The sequence below is a fragment of the Phoenix dactylifera genome, chromosome 14 (genome assembly GCF_009389715.1).
Source record: "Phoenix dactylifera cultivar Barhee BC4 chromosome 14, palm_55x_up_171113_PBpolish2nd_filt_p, whole genome shotgun sequence".
NCBI classification, from domain to species: domain Eukaryota; kingdom Viridiplantae; phylum Streptophyta; class Magnoliopsida; order Arecales; family Arecaceae; genus Phoenix; species Phoenix dactylifera.
The window spans coordinates 16,672,880-16,692,668 of NC_052405.1; the positions used below are offsets into that span (position 1 = coordinate 16,672,880).

At 37.1% G+C, this 19,789-nt stretch overlaps 1 protein-coding gene across 1 annotated transcript; it reads right to left on the minus strand.

Moving 5' to 3' along the window:
- Positions 1–1,646: 1,646 nt before the first annotated feature.
- Positions 1,647–18,598, minus strand: LOC103696800 (protein CMSS1). Its single transcript, XM_008778517.4, has 6 exons — positions 18,182–18,598; positions 17,351–17,546; positions 17,007–17,079; positions 14,433–14,482; positions 2,137–2,250; positions 1,647–2,036 (listed from the first exon to the last, which is right to left on the minus strand). The coding sequence occupies exons 1-6, from the start codon at positions 18,501–18,503 to the stop codon at positions 1,910–1,912; spliced, it is 882 nt and encodes a 293-aa protein (XP_008776739.2). The 5' UTR covers positions 18,504–18,598; the 3' UTR covers positions 1,647–1,909.
- Positions 18,599–19,789: the final 1,191 nt, after the last annotated feature.

Sequence of the window (19,789 nt, forward strand, 5' to 3'; positions counted from 1 at the left end):
GTGATAATAAACGGTTAAGAAGGTGAGGCAAGATCTAGGTCTAAGGCATCGAAAATGGCACACAAATCTAACATTGTGATCTGGACTACATCAGCGGTTTTATGTGCCTCGATTATACCAGGTGCCTTTCTAACACAAGCAGAGATTAGCATGACTAAGTTAGGCATGATCTTTGGTGAATATAATAAAATTCACATCCAATTGATGCTTGTATTTATTCTTCATTTCCATGCCAAATGGTTGGGTAAGTGGAGAACTGATTTAAACACCCCCAACTACACTTAAACAAAGATGTCTATCATTAGCCGACAAATCTCATCATAAGATTCTGCTTGCTTCTCCACTTCCTCACATGTACCAACCTCCAACCTGTAAAACTACCTACCACACAATCTCATGAGCCTTTTGAGTGGATTGGTCAAGCAAAAGACCACAAAGGATTAGAGATAAGAAAGCAAAAGAGAAGCCTCGTTCTTTTCTGAGGAGTGGTTAGACTGGCTTCATCCATGTGGCGACAAAGCCATGGCAGAGAAAGAGAAAGAGTAAAAAGAAACCAAGCAAAAGTTCCACATGACATTCTAGAAGATAAGAACTCTATTGGTTCACGGGCCTGCTATTGGCACCTAGCAGAATTTTTGAGACAACTAGTGAAAGCATAGGGAAAAAGTTATCTCTAATTAATTTGGAGATTAATATCTTAATCTTTTTTTAATCGCTGTGGCATTTCCATCACCATGGTTGCAATGTGAAGCACGATATTGTGGGCTGTAGGTTCGGCCTTGTGGAACCGAACATCAAATGCTAGTACTCTGTATCATCATGCCTGTATCAAAGACTTGTATTATTGATTACAAAAAAACAAGAAAAATACATGTATTAAAAAGAATTGAGCAAATTCTCTATTGGGTACCTTGCTGCTTCAAATTATTGAATCTCCATAATTTCACTCTTAGAATAACTGGAGAAAGAATTGACTGACTTTAAGAATTATTGAACTAGTGTTTTGTTATGCCAGCATCCAATTATGTGCATACCTTCCAGTGTTACCTTCCCCACATTAAGCAATTCAAGTTAACATGGAACTTCCTGATGTCATATTTCCATGCCCATATCACATGCAAGACATACCCCTATACGCCAATTTGATATACAGGAGAACTGCATCTTAATATACAGGATTTGGAAGATAAACATCCTCTCAACTTTTTATACACTCCCCATGATTCTGTTTTCTGAAAATTTTGATCATTTCAATCACTATTGCATGATCTTCTCACGCAACCATAGATGTGACAACATTTGAGTCACACCATTTAAAAGATGCAAGTAGCAACCTGACCAAACAGGACAGAATTCTGGCTGAGTTGGGCAAACATAAATTTAGCCCAAATTTCTTAGAACGAACCCAGTTTTACTTGGGCTGGCTTGGACTACTGGCTCAGGTACTTCGTCTGAAGAAGGCCAGATGTCCAAGCAAGAGCAGAGCAACCATTGAGAATTGGGAAATGCAAAACTTGAACCTTCTAAAATTAATAGAAATGAAACAAGTAAATAAAAAGAAAACAGTATGTGAAAATAGATGTACAACCATAATTAGATTGCAACAGTCCGTCATATAGTTGCTGCCATCAACTGATTAAAAATTATGCAAAAGTTAACATATTACATGCATACTTGTTAGATTTCAAAATATATAAAGTTTCATTTATGAATCAAGCTAAATGAAATATGGAAGAATCCAGAAAGGCATGAAAATATTATTTTTACACAAGATTACCTGAATTGCAATATTTAATTCAACACAGGTACAGAGAACAGACAACAAACTTCTTTTAAAAAAAATCTGCAGGAGAGGTAAATGTTAACCGCTGCAACAAATTGCAATCACATGTATGAAATAGGCTGGTAATCATTCATTATCCTTAACCACTTTTTTAATCTGACCGCTAGGTATCACTCCGTATAAACATATCCGTGTGTCACCTTGAAGAAGTCTTTGAAGTAAATGACTTCTATACAAGTCCCAAAACTCAGCACTGCAAAGACAAAATTCAAAGGCATGTTTAAGTTGCATTCAATTAAATCTCCTCAAACAGTGCAAGGACTTGGACATGTATAAGGAATTCATAGTTCAACCTGACTTGTGGTAGTGTCAACAGTGAATAACCCTTCACATCTCTGTGCATGTCGAGAACAACCACAGCAAGGCGTGAAAGGGACAATGCATCCATGTCAATTAACTTCTTGATCCTGGAGAGAGAAAAAAATTATGACTAGCATTTAGAAGAAACATTATTGACATCCGAAATGAAATTATGCAGACAAAATCAGGGGGCACCCCATCTAACCAGATAGGAAATATTTATTCTTCTTCGGGCAATAGCGTGTGAGAGAGACAAGAGGGACCATCTTACAGGCTGTGTGTTTCCAAGTGTATCTATGTAACCTTGACATCTCAAGTTACAATAAGGTATCATGAAGTAAATAACAAAGACATACTAAATGGCAACAGATTGAATATTCAATATGTTATACTGGAATGCGGTAGCTGCAACCACAGTTGACAAAATGCACAAGGAAATCCATCCCACTGACTAATATTTCGAAGTTATCATGCTCTTAATTGTATCACCAAGATCTGGAAACTGAAAATTTCCAGTCAGTAGTCCTTATCAGGGGTGCAACTCCAGCCAGGTTATCCCAAATCCAACTCAATCCAACCCATAGTTTGGCTAGGCTGGACAAATGTATACCTGACCAGGTTACATTTGGGTTGAAAAACAATAGCCGTATTTCAACCAAGGTCCGATTTAGGTTGGAAACTTGACTAACCTGACCATACTTAACCCAACATAAGTTTTCATAACAGGAAATATAACCTGATCCAAACTTAACCTAGACCCTAACTTTTGTGGGGCTTCCAACCCAAGCTGCTTACTCTTCTAAACCTAAACTTGCCCATACTTTTGCAACAAAGCTACAAATCTAATCTAAGCTGGGCTCTTCATGAATATGCCCTAACAAAGCGAACCTGCTGTGTTTAAGTGCAAAATTTTGGAGATGGTTCAGTTTAGTGCTGAGAATTTCTTGGTTGGGTTGGGTCAGGTATAGCTTTTATACTAAACCTGCATGCACAAATTGCAGCCTTAGTTCTTATGTCATTTCCCCACTTCAATAATTTTTCCATTTGCTACTACCCCAATGGAGAACCTATCGAACCATTGGACTGTTTCAACAATGGAAGCAAGCAGTTTAAAATATATAATCAAAAAGGCCACTTTCTAAATACTTCCTTTCCTAAAAGACAGTGACATGGCAACAATGAAAAATGTCAATGATGCTTAAGTATTTAAACTGTTACTACCTAATGTTCTCACCCGTACAAAGTACCTCACTTGATGCTATCTAATAAATGCCAGAGGGATGACAAATATGAGCCACAGCAGGAAATGTTTATCAAGTGGATATAGGATGCATGGTTCAATTAGTTATTAATGAACCCAACAAACTCATCCTATGACAAATGGTCTTAGTTTATGCGGGTCTATGGCTTGATCTTCTGTCCATTAACCCTGCAATTTAGGTACCCCGAATTAACAGACTAGTTTAAGAGAACAAATTTAAAATTAAAATGAATTCCATTAAGTCACTTAACATTTCATGCTAGGAGCATACTCCTAGTACACATCAATAAAAAAATTATTTAGTTTGGATCATGGTTGCTATGCCACACCGAACCAAGCATGTAGTGTATCGTACCAATATCAAACTGTACAAGGGGTGTATCAAGTGTCAATACCAAAAATCAACCCGTACCAACACTCTACAAGCATGGCACTAGTATGGGTACTGAAATCAGTACTTGCAAACCATGGATTGGATAATACCAAAAGTGGATAAGCATTTCATCAAGGATTTTGAAGAAAATTTTAATCTTTATTTCGACTTCCTCAATTTAACGATTGAATGTCAACTGTACATCCAAAGTTTCAGTTTTCTGCTTATATTTAGGTCAATCTACTTAGTGTATACCTTGTTTCTAAATGTGGTGATCAGCTTTGTTTGGGAGGTCAATCTTGCTTTGATTAGGCTTGAAAGACTAAACACATGATGATTTTGATGAGGCTGAAAACCAACAATGATTTGTTCTGATTAGAGTCATTACCTCACAAGATTCAAAAGACTAGCCCTATTTGCACAAGCAGAACTCAAAGAGGTAAAGTCAATTTTTTGGCTAAGCTTGAAGGACTAAATCCATTTCAGTCGCCTGGACTCAAAAGGCAGTCCAAAGTTGGTTTAGCTGGGATTAGACGATACATTTTCGAAGAGGTCACCAACTAGGATTGTAAACAATGGAGCTAGCAACATTCTCTCTTTAGGTACTGAAGTTCAAGTGCAGTAAGAAATTATGGACTATGATTCCAAAGATGTCACTTTAGGTCCTTTAGTCCAACTATTTTATGGATTATGTTCCCAAGCTTCTGGATAGTCCAAAAGTGGTATGGGTTTCTGGCTAGTTCTTAGCTCAACGCACCATCATGTGATGTCACAGTGGTTGCTAAGAAAGAGGAGAGGAGCTAAGCATTTGAGAACAAATGACAAGAAAAAAAAGCTGGGAAATCCCAAAAAGTAATAAAAAATAAAATACCTCGATTTTGACAAACCATGCTGCCGGCCAACCGGTATGGGTAAGACTGCAAATGGGTCAGGTTGACCTACTTAGACCCGACCCAACCCGACCCATTTTAAAGAATGCATGGGGTTGGGTCGGATTCTAAAATGGGACCCATTCCATTTTCCAGGCCAAATTTGGGTTTTCTGAATTTTGCCCTGATCCGACCCAACTCGATCCATTGAAATTTGGGTAATTTTGAGTTTCAAACCCTACGGCTCGACCCGAACCCCAGTAAACCATTTGAGCCCATGAACTATTTGTGTAATTAGACTTTACTCTGAAATCATATTTTTTTTTCTTCTACCTTGGTTAATTTTATATAAGTTTGAATACAACCTTTCATTTTATCTACGCAAGAATTTTATATATTTCCCCTCCCAACCTTTTAGGGTGGTAACTGATATTGATAGGTCATGCTTCTTCCCTGAGTGATCCTTGTGCATGTTCTTCTGACTCCGGTATTTCAGTCCAATTGTCACTTTAATCATATATAAATAGTAAAAAGGACTATTCTGTTGTGTCATATTCAATGATTTGCAAATTATTTAGATAGCAAATTACATCTTCAACGCTTTGCTTGGTCCCCTATCATTTTCAATGAAGTTTATTAGAGAACCATCCGTCTGCATACCAGATAATCAAACATCTAACTAGTAAAAAACCAATCTTTTTTCTTTCTGACAATATATGTTCCATTTCTAGAGGAACCTACCTATGAGAGTATTATTTAGTTTTTCTAATCTTCACTACTGTTAGAAGAAAAAGAAGCATGCTCACTCTAATTATCTGTCAATGATATCTATTTCCTAAGTTGGGCTTTTTTCTCCTTATGAAAGAATGGGAAGTCAAGCCTTGGAGATGCAATCTACAAGAGCATTATTGTTGGAGTGCTCGACCCTAAAGAATTTCTATCATCAATGGACTTGTCCATGGAGCACAAGGTCCTTGACCTTAAAAACCGGATTGAAGCATCCATTGTAATTTGGAAGAGGAAGATGCACAATAAGGATGGCAAGTCGTCTTGGGGTTCTACTATTAGCCTAGAGAAGAGGGAGCAGTTTGAAGAGAATAGAAACCCGAACCAGACCCAACTCGGACCTGTCCTAGACCCAAAGTTTTGGGTTAAAACCAAATTATACATAGATCCAAACCAACTAGAATGACCCATTGGGTCAAAAATTGTAGCCATGGACCCAACCCGACCCGACCCGATCTTCTATTGGGTTAGGTCTGGGTCCAACATTAGGATCCGAACAAGAAATCGAGTTGGATCGGGGTCACTCATAACCCGATCTGACCCAGCCCATTTGCAACTCTAGATACGGGCTCTAGTATCAACACGGCAGACCTTGGTTGTAGCTTTACTCAAAATGCAAATGAGTTAAATGCTCTTTAGTAGCTAAACCCAACTTAGAATTATGGTTGTCACCAACCCGCAAACTTGGTATCAATCTGGAACTGACCTAACATGGATCCCAATGAATGTAAATGGGTTGGTATGTGTCTAAAGTAAAATTTCAGGTTGGGTCTGGGTTTGAGGATTTTAGACCTGACCAAACCCCATCTTGACCAATTATCTGGCATATTTATACACATATATAATGCTGGTTTTATTTACATACCCTTCAATTTCTAAATTCTTGGCATATGAAACATTGTTTTGTAACTTAATCGGGAAGAAAGAATAAAAACAATCACATGTTAGAACATGTTAGGGTAATTGTTGTTCGTGTCAAATCATTTCAAATTTTAGTCAATAATTCTTATATAGTCAACTATCAACTGCTTATTGTCCATGATTTAATTTTTTGAGCATGTAATTGGATGTTTCAATGATCAACTTATCAAATCATGGATGGTTTTAGCTTGACTAATTGCTCAAGTTATATTGTTTCGCAGCTGATGAGAACCTGGACCTGTCCACATAGACCCAAACCCAATGCACATCGAGTAAGATACAGATTTAACATACCCACACTCGAACTGAAGACATGATAGATCTTGCAATATTTTTATTATCCAATCCCGAACCTAACATAATCCTTCAATGGACCGGATATGGAACAAAAGATCCAAAACCCATGTGGTCTAGGTCCACGTATCAGATAGCACCCCTACTTACAGTAATCCTTTGCACCTAAGCCAAATGCAATGGGTTTAGTTCCTAGGGCAGAAAACGTAATGTAATCCTAAAGTCTAGACAATGTAACTAATTAGTCATCTGACCTTTATCAAATTAAGCATTGGATTTATTTTTCGAGCCTAATCAAATTAAATCTGCTTTAGCCTTCCAAACCTAATCAAAGCAGGATGGATTTAGTTCTTTTGAGCCCAACCAAAGCAAAATCAAAATCCACAACATTAAACTTAGTAAATTAAAAATAAGATCAACCTAACTATTGTTAAACTAGGGAAACTAAAAGCTGGAAAGTTCAAAGAAACTTTTCATCAGTAAAATGAGTAACTCAATTTCAAGATGAAAATAGTTCTCCAAGGACACAAATTCGAGCCATACTGCAATTTTGGATGTAAATGATACTTACCTCCATAGTTATGCCATGAAGTATGAGGTAAATTAATGAAATTCAATATCTTTGATATATCAAATTTAATTTGTAATATATACTGGTCCTCTTTCCAACATTTGTGAATAAGGTCTCACAATCAAAGGTGCCGTAATTTCAAAAGTAATTAGCGAAAGATTGGTTAGCCTACAAGAAGTCATGAGCAAGATAAAACCCTCCCTAGTAAGGGGAATTTGGCTTGATAATCATTCACTAATGTGTATCCAATATCTCCCTAGGGAATTTTGTTCCAAGGGGCAAGATTTGTGTTCCCACACAAAGCATCACTGACATGTTGCAATTGCTAAAACTTAACCTTTCATTTCAACTACTATTGAAATTTTATTCAATTCATCTACTTTTACATTGTTCTGGGTATGACTTAAGAACATAATTATAATATTTTAAACACAACGAATGGGGTCAAACAATATTGATTGCCAAGTCATGTGTCCATTATTCAACTGCAAGTCAACTGGTTTATAGTTTATTTATATATTTTTACCCTAACCCCCCTTGACCACAAACAACTATCACCTTTCCCATGTCAGAGATGGAAATGTGCTCTTTGCTCGTGCTAATGTCGAGGATTTGGCTCCTTCCTAGCAAACCCATTAGTCAGGGTCTTCAATGATGAGAAGGTTCAAAGCTTCAAGAGAGACAAGGAATTTGCCTCTTGTGCACTTTGCCACCTCCAATACAAGGCCTCCAGCCTCAACTGCTCAATGCAACATCCGTTGCTGTTGTCGATAGGAAACTAATGGTTAGGAAAGAAGACAATGAAGAAAGCAAAGGAAAGCTTACCTCAACCTTTCCAAATTGGAGGATGCTCAATCAGATAGTCTTGCCAACATTGGCAACGATAGCAAAGAGAAGCAAGAGAAGGTAAGCATAATGTGCAAGGAGAATGGTCTTCAATATAAATAAGGAGATAGTGCCCTTCCCTTTATGGTTTTACTCTTTACTAACCTTTTACATTATTGACCTAAATAGATAAAACTAGTTTACCCCAAACAGCCACCATCAACTAGTCAAGCAAGTAATCCTAATACATGGTTATATTGAGCCAACCCTTAGATGTTTTTGGATGATGGATCAAGTGGGTCAACAAATCAAACCTCGAAGTTTATAACATTGGACAAAAGTATCTCCAATGGGTAATTATTGGCCACAAAGATATTCATTACAAACATCGCGTTATTTCTATTCCCATAAAAGTTGCAATTCATCAAATTTAATTAATACTCCGAGATTTAGATCCTTATCCTACAAACTTTGTAAATTCTGAGTTAGAATTCACACATTTAATCATCCAATAAACTAACATATCATCCACAAATAATATAAATCAGCAAACCTCTTAATTGTCAGTAATTTATTTGATTATGAGCAAAACAAGATAAACTTTGGTGATTTAATCATGGCCTAGTTGCCTTTTGAATTTGCAAAACTGTCCATCTTAATTTTATCTCATGGTTTTCATGGTAGACTTTAAGAAATCAAATAACGCTTAACAATGCATTTATATGCTAGCAGCCTTTACTCCTATTGATATTTATTATCATATCATGCAACATGTCCTAATAGATAAGAAATTAATCTGACGAGTGGCTTGAATTCTTCTATGGGCATCAAGCATATTGAATTACTAACTAGGTGTTCGTCATCAAGCCTCTAGAAACAGCAAGTCAGTTGTGGATTTTCTATGTGAGAAACATTCATTTTCTTGTGGCTCAGGCAACCTACCAAGAGGCCAAGTCAATGAATCATTTTTTTAAGAATTATTTTTAGGACATAAGAATGTTGCACAAGGACCTAATTATTTTAGGGAATTAAAAACATTGTATAAGGACCTACAGAATTAAGGTTATTGGAGAAAACATAAGCACTGCAAATATTATAGATAGAAGGAAAGAGACAAAATATCCTTTTCTCTTAACAAGAGAAGGAGAGATAAGGAAAGATGAGGAGAAGAAAAAACAATATAAGGGAGTAATCTAGGTAATCAAATCACAAAAGTATCCAGATTTGAAATATGTGATGTGATCGAAATTCAATTCAGGTTTTAAGCAATGATCTAGTGACTCCTCAAGCCCAAAGAACAAAGTTGAGATAAAAGAATTGAGAAAGAAAAGAAAATTTTGTTAATCCATCAAAATCCCCTACACATCTTCCATTTCCTCCTTTTTTAAGCCAAAAATGATCTCAACAAATCCAACTAGTGCTAGAGTCTTCCTGCCAAAGCTCCAAATGTGTGAGATAGATGACCAACACAGACCTGCCCAACCAAGGCAGCTAGTTTTCTCTTTTTAAGTTTATTCCTTTTTCATGTCTCCTTGATTCGTTTCTCTTCTTTATTTCTCTCCCTATTTTCTCCTCCCTCCATTTCTTTTATAATGTTACAACCTTCTTACTGCAGCCAACAAATGTGCTGAGACCACATGCCCCATATTTTTTCTTTACTGCCAGTGCATCCCACACTCAACCACCTTCCTAGGCTGAGTTGAATAGGATGTGGTGCATAAAGCTAGTGCAACATTGCATAAAACTGTCCACAATTGAGATTTAATATCAGCTGCTGATGCTTAGAGGGCTAAATTAAACCCTAAAAAACAGAATTCACAGAAGATATGCCAAAATCCTTTAAGTCCTCTCTACAACTGAAAATTAGATCCCTAATAATAAATTTGCCTCACTTTGGACCCCCAACTCTGAACAACATTAAGAAGCCTTAAGGTTTAAGAGAGAAGTCATAACCAAGGTTAGGCAACAACGATTTCGAGAGAGACCAAAGCTAAATGGAGAGGAAAGAGTTCTATTTAATAAGCATTCAATAAAGATATGCTTTCATCCTTGATAACAGAAAGTCTCAAGTTGCTACTAAATAAAGTCCCTTAACTATTCTTGCTTAGTGATATTCATTAATATTTTTCAAGTGTTCTTATGATGCTTAACTCATGTTTATCTCTTTGATGTGGTTGCTAAGGGGGAGGGCAATACCTTCAAACGGAAAGGGTTGTTCCCTCCAAGTGTGAAGGGTGTTGTATTTTGTTCTCACTCTTTTTATAATATAATATGAAGTGTTTTGATATATTTAAATTGTGAAGGTAGGCCACATTGTGGTGAGCAGGTGAACCATTTAAGATAACTTATTGGGTTGCAGTATATCTCTCTTTTGTTTGCATAGACTACAAATTTTCTGCAATCGTAACACTGGACGGGTGTCAAGACATTTAACTAATTGACCTTCTTAGCATAAATGATAATTGATTATTGAAGATTGTCATCATATTTCTTAATATGCGTTCAAGGTACAACCATCTTGCCCAGATACCTGGCATTGTATTTACGCATTTCAATCCTCTGGTCATCAGAAACCTTCAGTGTGGTGGCAAGCATTTCCTTCCCTATTCTTTTTCACATTTTTCACTAGAGCTAGCTTAGGACTTCTCATATTTCATGATCACATAAATTTGAGAACCTCTCCTTATTTGAGGACTCCTTAAATCTTCATTGCACATGCTTATACAATTGAAATCAGCCCTTTATCACTTCATTCTCGACTAATGCAACTCTCACGCCTCTAACTTAAACAATTCTAATTGGATCCTTCCTATCTCATCAATCTTATTCATACATTGTTGCTACATAATTTTCTATGTTTCATCTTGACTTGGTAAATTGCATGAGAATGAATTTTTGGGCATTAGAATCCTTGAGACCAAGGAACCGGAAGCTACATGTGCATTCAAGAGATTGCTTGTAGATGTCTACATTCAAGAATCACTGAGGATATAAAGCAAAAGAAGAAACACCGGATTCTAGACTAGTGTGAGGGGGATACCGCATATCATTGAACCCATCTATTAGATTTTCTGACTCGCAAATGCTTGATAGGATTCAGTGGATCTCATAATATAAATAAGAGACGAGATATACAGGCGGGCAGTGATATACATTAGGAAGGATTTAAGTCTTTAAATTCCTTGAGGATATAAATCGTTTATTATTTTCTATATAAATATTTATACAAAGACCTAATGCATATTATCTACATCTAGACTTAAGTATAAATGCAAACTGACCAGGATGGATGAATTTGTGATTGCCTTCACATTCTGGGGATCAGGCTTGACAGGATCCTAAGGATGCAGCTTCACCTAGGCATTTACAGTAATATGAAATGTGTTCTTGTGACAATACAATACAAGCAACAAAGAAAGAAAAGAAAGAAAGAAAGAAAGAGAATTCTGGCGATTAGGCTTGACAGTGTCCTAAAGATGCAGCTGCAGCTAGACATTTAAGGTGAAATGAAATGTATTCTGTTATATACTATACAAAGAAAGGAAGAATCAAAGAATGATAATTTTAACAAACCTAACCTTTCTAAACCAACCTAACTACAACCATTTTGGATATACTTACAATAGTACAGTTAATGAATCTAAAAGGGAACATTTTTTCCCCAATCAGACCTGTTTATCTCACCAACTAAAGTTTTGAGAACCTCTAAGAACCTTCAAAATTTAGCACTCTAATTAATTTGGAATTGAATTAAAATTAAAAATAAATTACAAGGTATGTTAATGAATCTGGTAATCCACCTAAGGCTCCCAAAGGCAAGGGTTAAGGATGGTAATGAATGGGAAGTGAAGTGGAGCATGCAGCCCATTCCTAAAAGCCTAAAATGTGATGATAGTGTTCAGGATTCAGAGCTGTTGCTTCTCTATAGCAAATGACGACAAGTCGACAACCATATTAATTTGAATTTGAGGGACCTGTCTCGGGTTAACTGTGTGGACAATGTCTGACAATACAGCATAAAGGACTTGTTCCGGGGTAACGTCTTTAGTTGTGCAAAGGAATCCTAAAGTCTCTATGGTAGATTATGGGAGTCCAAAACTAAACCCTTCAGATAGCAAAATCCCATGTTCAAATATGATGGGAACAGCAGTGATGATGATTATGGGGCCATGGCAGCAGTAGTGAAGTTCTACATACATAGTCCAAGTGAAGCTTAGTGTCAACTACAGAGTTCGGATAAAGCAACAAAACCTAGGATGTCTATCATAGAACTCAGGCCAGTGTTGGTGACATGGGTACTTCTCATAACATAAACGTTTGAAGAGGCACTAGGTCCTTTAAGCATGTCTATTTGACGTGGAGGCTATTAGGAATGGTCTTAAATACATCCAGATGAAGACCAGTTACATGTAGTCAGCACTCTAAATCTTTGCTGTCATATCCATATGGTTTCATTTAGGATTCATTAACATTTTTCTTATGGTTTCATCACTCTTCGTAGACAAGTATAACCACCAACAGAGTACATGCATGATTCAGATGTGTAGCTCATGCCACACTAAGCCAAAGCCATGTCCGCTACCATGTGATGGCTACTCATGATATCAACCTCATCTTGCCTTAACAGGTATTTTTGTAATTGTATTGGTCATTCTCAGTATGAATCACAAAGTTTGAAATAAACTAGTCATCTCACATAGCACGGAAACTATATCTTCAATATGCACCTCATTGTTTTGGCATTGGATAAGATATCTGAAAACCACATTGACATTCTATTAAATCCTGTATGATTCTATCATTTATGTACGTGTACTTCTCACTTGGGTCATCCCTTACATGTTTCATGAAATTTGTATTTTCATGCAGCATTCATCTTAAACATTAAACCTATTGTCTTCACCATTGTTTGCAATTTCTCTAAGTGCAGTGGATTTCTTTAGATAATAGTATACATATCGAAATGGACCATCGAACAACAATTATTGTGTGAAATGTATAGTGTCAGTTCTAGACCCTACAACATGCAGTGTCAGTTCTAGACACCATACTAGTACCTTATTCGTATCAGGTTGTATGGTACACCCCCATAATGACACACAGTACAACGTTGGGATCAGCAGCAGCAGCACCATATGTTAATTTGGGACATACTGAGCCTTCATGCATACCAGTACAATGCTGGCTTGGTACGATATGCCTCATACTGGATTGGTATTGTATGCCCCATAGAGTTGGTACAATATGCCCCGTACCAAACAATTAAAATCAGTATTAAAAATCTTGATTACATGCATTTGATATGATATATGATACTAGATTTATTTGAATGACTCAAAAAAGTTTGAAATAATATGTCAATGTAATAATAGAAAGCAATCAAAAGTAACCTAGGACTGAAAAAAGGTATAACTAGTGTATATGGGCATGTCAGTGTACATGTTTTAGATGTATTGGCATGTGCCGTGCTAGCACTTTACCGGTGCAGACACAGCATGTGAGACTAGAATCCTTCAAGATATTAAAAATCATTAGATTAAGAAATCCTAATGGACTATTTCAATCATTTTCTAATCATGTGTTCAATAGCATAGCTCATCATAAAAGTGTACCTAACCCTTCCATGGGACCTTCTTGACAATAAGTCCCAATATATAAAAAGAGGCACAAGGCAAGACACAAGCCTCGAGGAGTCTAACCTATGCATAAAAAAAAATCTATTATATTAGAGATATGTATGTATGTATTAATGATCATGTCAAAAAGTATAATATTAGGATATGACTTGTGCATAAGACACCCAAGGCAAAGTTTGGCATTTTGCCCGCATAAAACATCATCTAAAAAAAAAAAAGGTATTTTTTCACATTTGTTGTGAAAAATAATCAGTGTTTAATTTGTATGTCCCCCATATAAGGCATAAAAATTAAGGTTTGTGAATTTGCTTCAAATAAGTTTCTATAAGCAATGAAGCCTAATTTATATAACTTCTTTAAGAAGCCTCTAGGCTTTCGATGGAGCCTTGTCTCGAGCAATGCATTTACATAATTTCAGCATTAAGGCTTTTTAGGGAGCCTCATGTTATGCATGAGACAATACAAATCTGAAACAAGCCTTTTTTAGATGATTATAAATCTTGACAAATCTTTATTGCTCACCCATGTGGGACAATAATCCCAGAATCCAAAAGATAAGACTAACAGTAGGGCTTTACAAGTCAATAGTATGTCACTGGGGTAAGGAAAGGCCATGGCATCAGCAGCCTTAACAACTGATGTAAAACTAGTGCATTTTTTGTCCCATTTTGCAATACATAAAAGAAAAAAATGTGTGATCCAAAACTAAGAGAATAACCAAGCTTCTGAAATAAGAAACTCCAAAATAATTACCTGCTTGGTGTACCACTAGCAAAATTTACTCGACTCTTAAGTAAGCCAACCTACAAAGTAAAAAAAGCAAGAGTTAAGAAATTAAGCTAAGATCTAATGCGAAGCATGTATACAAAGTTGAATACGAAAGGCGCTTTAGCATAGAGACATTCTTAATTGAGGAAAACACTGATTCCCAACTCCGATAACTCCTCGCTCTATCCATTCTAGTTTAACAATACATCCCTCTCAACATTCTCGTTTCTACTACATATGATTTGTTATCTTGGACCCTCTTTATTGCCTATCAGTTTGAATCATACAATATTGCAAGCCATGTGAGCCCAAAATAAACATAAAAAGAGTAGGTCAAGCTTCAAACCTGTAGATTAGTTGGAGATTACAAGATTTAAGGCTTTTGGACCCACATGTTCTTGACCATTTCCTAATCTTACTCTGTTTGATGTTTCCTCCATATTATAAGATTCTAAAGATTACAAATATCTCATTCAAAAACAGGTAAATTTGAAAGCAATGAAATACTTGATTTGACTAATTATTAGGAATATATGGATGATTCACGTATATTTAATTACTAAAATCTTTATATATAATAACAGATGACAATATTATATGATAAAAGAACCATACACATCAAAAGAAGGTGAGAGCTTTATAACTTGGTGTTGAAATGTCTAGCAATAGTCTTGTCCTTGAACAGTGAGCTACTTTATCTCTTTTATTTTGTGATCATGACACATTAATTCTGATCAGACTTGATGTACTTTGTTTCTAAATATAAATTTTCATCATGAAATAACCAATAATTTCCTGTTAGGGTAATTATTGCTTACCTGAAATCACTTTGATGTAGATTTCTATCGTGCACTAATATTTCATTGTGGCTGATCCGATATTTCCAATAATCCCATATTTCTCGTATGTCTCCAATGTTTGTGTAGATCATATTACACCCACAAGCACTTCCACTTCATCTAACCAAACTTAATTTTATTAGATATATCTTATCAGATATATCTTCATCCATCTCCACAATATTTTATATAACAGATGTTAAATAATGAAACTAATCACTTTTTGGTATCTCTTGCTCATCAATCTTGACTAGGGCCTCATTCTCACACCCATTTTTGCAAAAAGTACTCAACAGATGCATAGTGACTAGTATTTGATTTGTGAGAGCATCATGACTTGAGGATGGAAGTTTCCTATTTGACCTTATCATCACTTGGCTACTGCATCTAATAGAGCAAAGAAAAAACTGAGTGAAGATGATGAGTATCCTATGATTTGAGAAGTTTCAAAATCCTCCACTTCCTAGTGTTCAAAGAGAACAAGCATCCTGCGGTAATCTTTTTGAAGCTGACTTCTTATGCTTGATACATTTAATAGAAAACAAAAATAGAAAGAGTGACTCTTCAACCTGGAGACTGGGTCTTAATGCTCTGCCCATCTGTTGCTAACTACTTCCCAGTCCCTTTGCTTCGTCTGATGGGTCCTCCAATATTGTATAGTTCTAGAGGTTAGGAGCTTTCAGCTCAAAGTCTGGCAATAGAGTCATAAGGTGATTTTTTTTTTCTTTATTCTTTACCTGAAAATTATAGGGACAGTTTCTTTTACTTTATTTTTAAAGTTGTTATGTTTGAAATTGGACATTGAAATTACTATGAGAAAAGAACTATCCACTTCACTAAATCAGCAAAGTTTTAAATTTTGTCAGGGAGACTTTGTTTGACCCTGGACTAATCTAGAGAGATTCGTTGTCTTTGGGAAGGAATGGAAATGTGACTCTTCTAGTAATTCCAGGAACACAAAAAAAAAAAGCCAAATTATTTTAGTTGCACTTTAGTTCTTAGATACAATATTTTCCATCAAAAGGGAGCATTAATCTTCAATCATTGGTTGATCAGCATAAATTTGGTGACAGATGCCTAAATTGAAGATGGTATGTTGAATGAAATAGTTCAAACTAAATAGTCAAAGACTCAAAAATAATTAATCTTGAAAAGGTGAATCAAAATTTTGAATCAACAATGCATGAATTAGTAGCAACTTACTAGAAGCTCATCAAAATTAGAGAGAACAAAGATCCATAAACAATTTCATATAAGCGATGTCTCCATCTTTTAATCGTACCAAATCATTATGTTATTGGGTTTTATTTTTTCCAATCATTTTCTTTATATCTATAAAAACTACGTGCTAAACAGTAAATGTCACGACTTGAGACCATTTTGAGGCCATCAGCAAATAGCAAGCCAGCCTCTGCTAGGGTAATTAACAAAACAAACTTAGCTGCTCGAGATCAAGCAACTTGTATCAAAGAACATGAGATGCCAAACACAAAGCAAATGGGCAAAAGATAGCAGCAATGACAAAGGAAGGAAGCTAGTCTCAAAAATAGGCATGTATTGTCCAAATGCTATTATAAATCAGAACACACAAGGGAAACACCAACAAGTATATAGTAAAACCTGTAGTATTCATGAAATAGAAGACTACTTAAGGGTAAGAAAAGAAAATAAATTGTTCTGCGTAATTGAATGAAAAACAAAAAACATGGAAAGAACTAACCTGCTCTTCCACTTTCAGATGTTTTGCAAAAAGCTTTGCTGGGCGGCATTCTCTTGTTAATGGTTTCAAACCTCTTCACAGCCAATAATATGTCATTTGTTACAGATAAACGAATACAAAGAAAGTTTACTAATTGGTTGTGTATACAAAGAAAGTATATTAATTGGTCGTGTATCAGTTACTTTACATAATAAGTACATGTAAGATAACCAATGCAGAATGCCCATGACAATAATTTTATCACTTGCCACTGACTTATTTGTGATACTAATGAATGGACTGAATAAATCCACTCTCGCAAAAACTAGCTCATCTGTGTGTTTTCTAGAGAGAGAATGTTATACCTGAGAAGCTCCAATGACCTCAAAGCAGATGTGCTAATAATAAGTACTGCCGGACTCCCTGCATCAATTGTTCCCTCCGAAAGGTTCCCCTCGCAAAGCACTTCCTTCCACAAAGTTCCGAAAATAGCCTTCATATGCTTGCTTAAATTCTCCACATCCTGATCCATATCTTCAGCAAGTCTAACCATGGAAGTATCTGCATTTTCCCAGATCCCCACTTAAGTTTTCCATTTGCTTCCCCAAAGAGACTCCACAATTACACAAAAAACGAAAACTCTAATGCTTGATGTACCCCAAATTACTTCCTAATTGTAGCTATAGATAATTTAATTAGAAGATCAACGCATGCATCATATTGTGAAGACACTCAGAAGCCAATGATTCAGAGTCAAGTGTTCATCAAATTTTGGAAAAATAAAAGAATATGAATTTGCAATGCTAGTGATTCTGGATGTGTTTAAAAATCTTCTGTAGTTTTAAAAAATGTAAATACATTAAAAAAAGGAATTGATTAATACTAGAAAAATAATGAATGAGAAGCCAGTATGAATATCTCAACAGCGCATCAAAATAGTTTTAAAAAATTTGAAACCAGTGGACAGTACTATTATCAAACGTCAGCCATATTTTTAAATAATTAATTTGAAGAAAAAAAAAAGACGGCATAAGTAAAATGATCAACCATCAACTAGACACAGAATTCCAAACAAATTCCAAGAATCATTTTATCTTACAAACGAAAAAGGCAAATAATTAAACACAAAAATAAATAAATAGGAAAAAATCGATGGAAAATTCCACATTATAATGATTTGAGCGAAGTTTGGCTACCTTTGAAGGCCTCCAACTCGAGAGGGGAGAGCTTGATTTTGTTCGCGGATTGGAACAGGTTGAGGAAGAAGCGGAGCTGCTCGGCCGCTGGAGCAGTGGAGAGGAGGACGGTATCACTGCCGGCTTCTCCACTTTTCTTCTTCTCCTCCGCTCTATTCTTCATCTTCTCGGCTAGGGTTTTGTTCTTGCCGAGAGGTATGTGATTAGGGTTTTTGCTCTTCTTCGGCTTCTTCTTCTTGATGGAATGGCGTGAGAGGGGTTTGGATGGGGAGTGGTCTTGCGGCTTCTTTCGCTTGGGAGCTTTCGGTTTCTTGCTCGCCATTGCCCTCTGGGTTTCTCTTGCTAGCGAGGTTTTAGGTTCAGGAAAAAGGGTTTTGGGGCTCTCTGATGGCGGAAGGATATTAGTGATGCAATTTGGGCTAGGTTTACAGCCCAACCTCTAGTTTGGATTAGAGGTGGGCATTGGGCCGGGCCGTGCCCCACGGCCCGGCAGGCACGGCCCGCTAGCTATAGTAATAGGCCGGGCTAGGCACAGCCCATAAAAGGGGGCTGAGCTGGGTTTAGAATTTCTGGCCCGCGGGCCGAGCCCGGCACGGCCCATAAGGGCCTGGGCTGGCACGATTCGTGGGCCAAGCACGGCACGGCCCGCGAGCCAGCCCGGCACGGCCCATAAGGGCCTCAACCGGGCCTGTGCCGCGCCAGGCACGGCTCGTCTTCCTTAAAATAAATGGGAATAATTTTTTTTAATAAATTAATAAATATTGGGAACTAAGGATTTATTAATACAAAGCCACCTTAATGGTGAGGGTTTGGCATAGACCCCTACCAGCATGGAATGCCGTACCGGTCCGTACCGGCCGGTACGGGCCAGTACGTACCGGTCCGGCCGTGGACCGGTACCGGAACGGATAAAAAACCGGTATTTCCGGTTTTTTATCCGAACCGGCCGGTACGGGTGCGTACCGGCCGGTTCGGGCCCGTACCGGCCGGTTCGGAGCCCGTACCGGCCGGTACGCACCTCGTACCGGTGCGAACCGGCCGGTTCGCACCGGTACGATTTTTTTTTTTTTTTAGAACCACAGCGCCGCGCGTTGTGGTTTTTGAAACCACCGCGTACCGGCCGGTACGGGATCGGTACCCGCCGGTACGTACCGGACCGGACCGGTACCGTACCGGTCCGGCCGGCCACCGGTACGCCGACCGGTACCGGTACGGCGGACCTTGCCTACCAGTTTATTAATTTAAATCAAAATGGTACATGAAGGGAGGTTTGGACCTTGGTCTGACCTCCAGAATATAATAAGAAAGGAGAAAAAATAGAGATGACTCACTTTAACAATTAAAAAAATAAAAATGTACAATTATAAAAAATTAAGAAATAAAAATAAATGATCAAAATCTTACCAATCATCAGTATTCACTATTCATTAGTGTTTGTATCATCATCATCAGAGGATGTTGTATCATGTCCACCTTTATCTTGAAGTCTCGCCTCAGCATCCAACCAATCTTTGAAGCAGAGAAGCATCTCAACCGTTTCGCCAGTCATCCTACTTCTCTTTTCATCAAGAACACGCCGACCTGCACTAAAAGCGGATTCTGATGCTA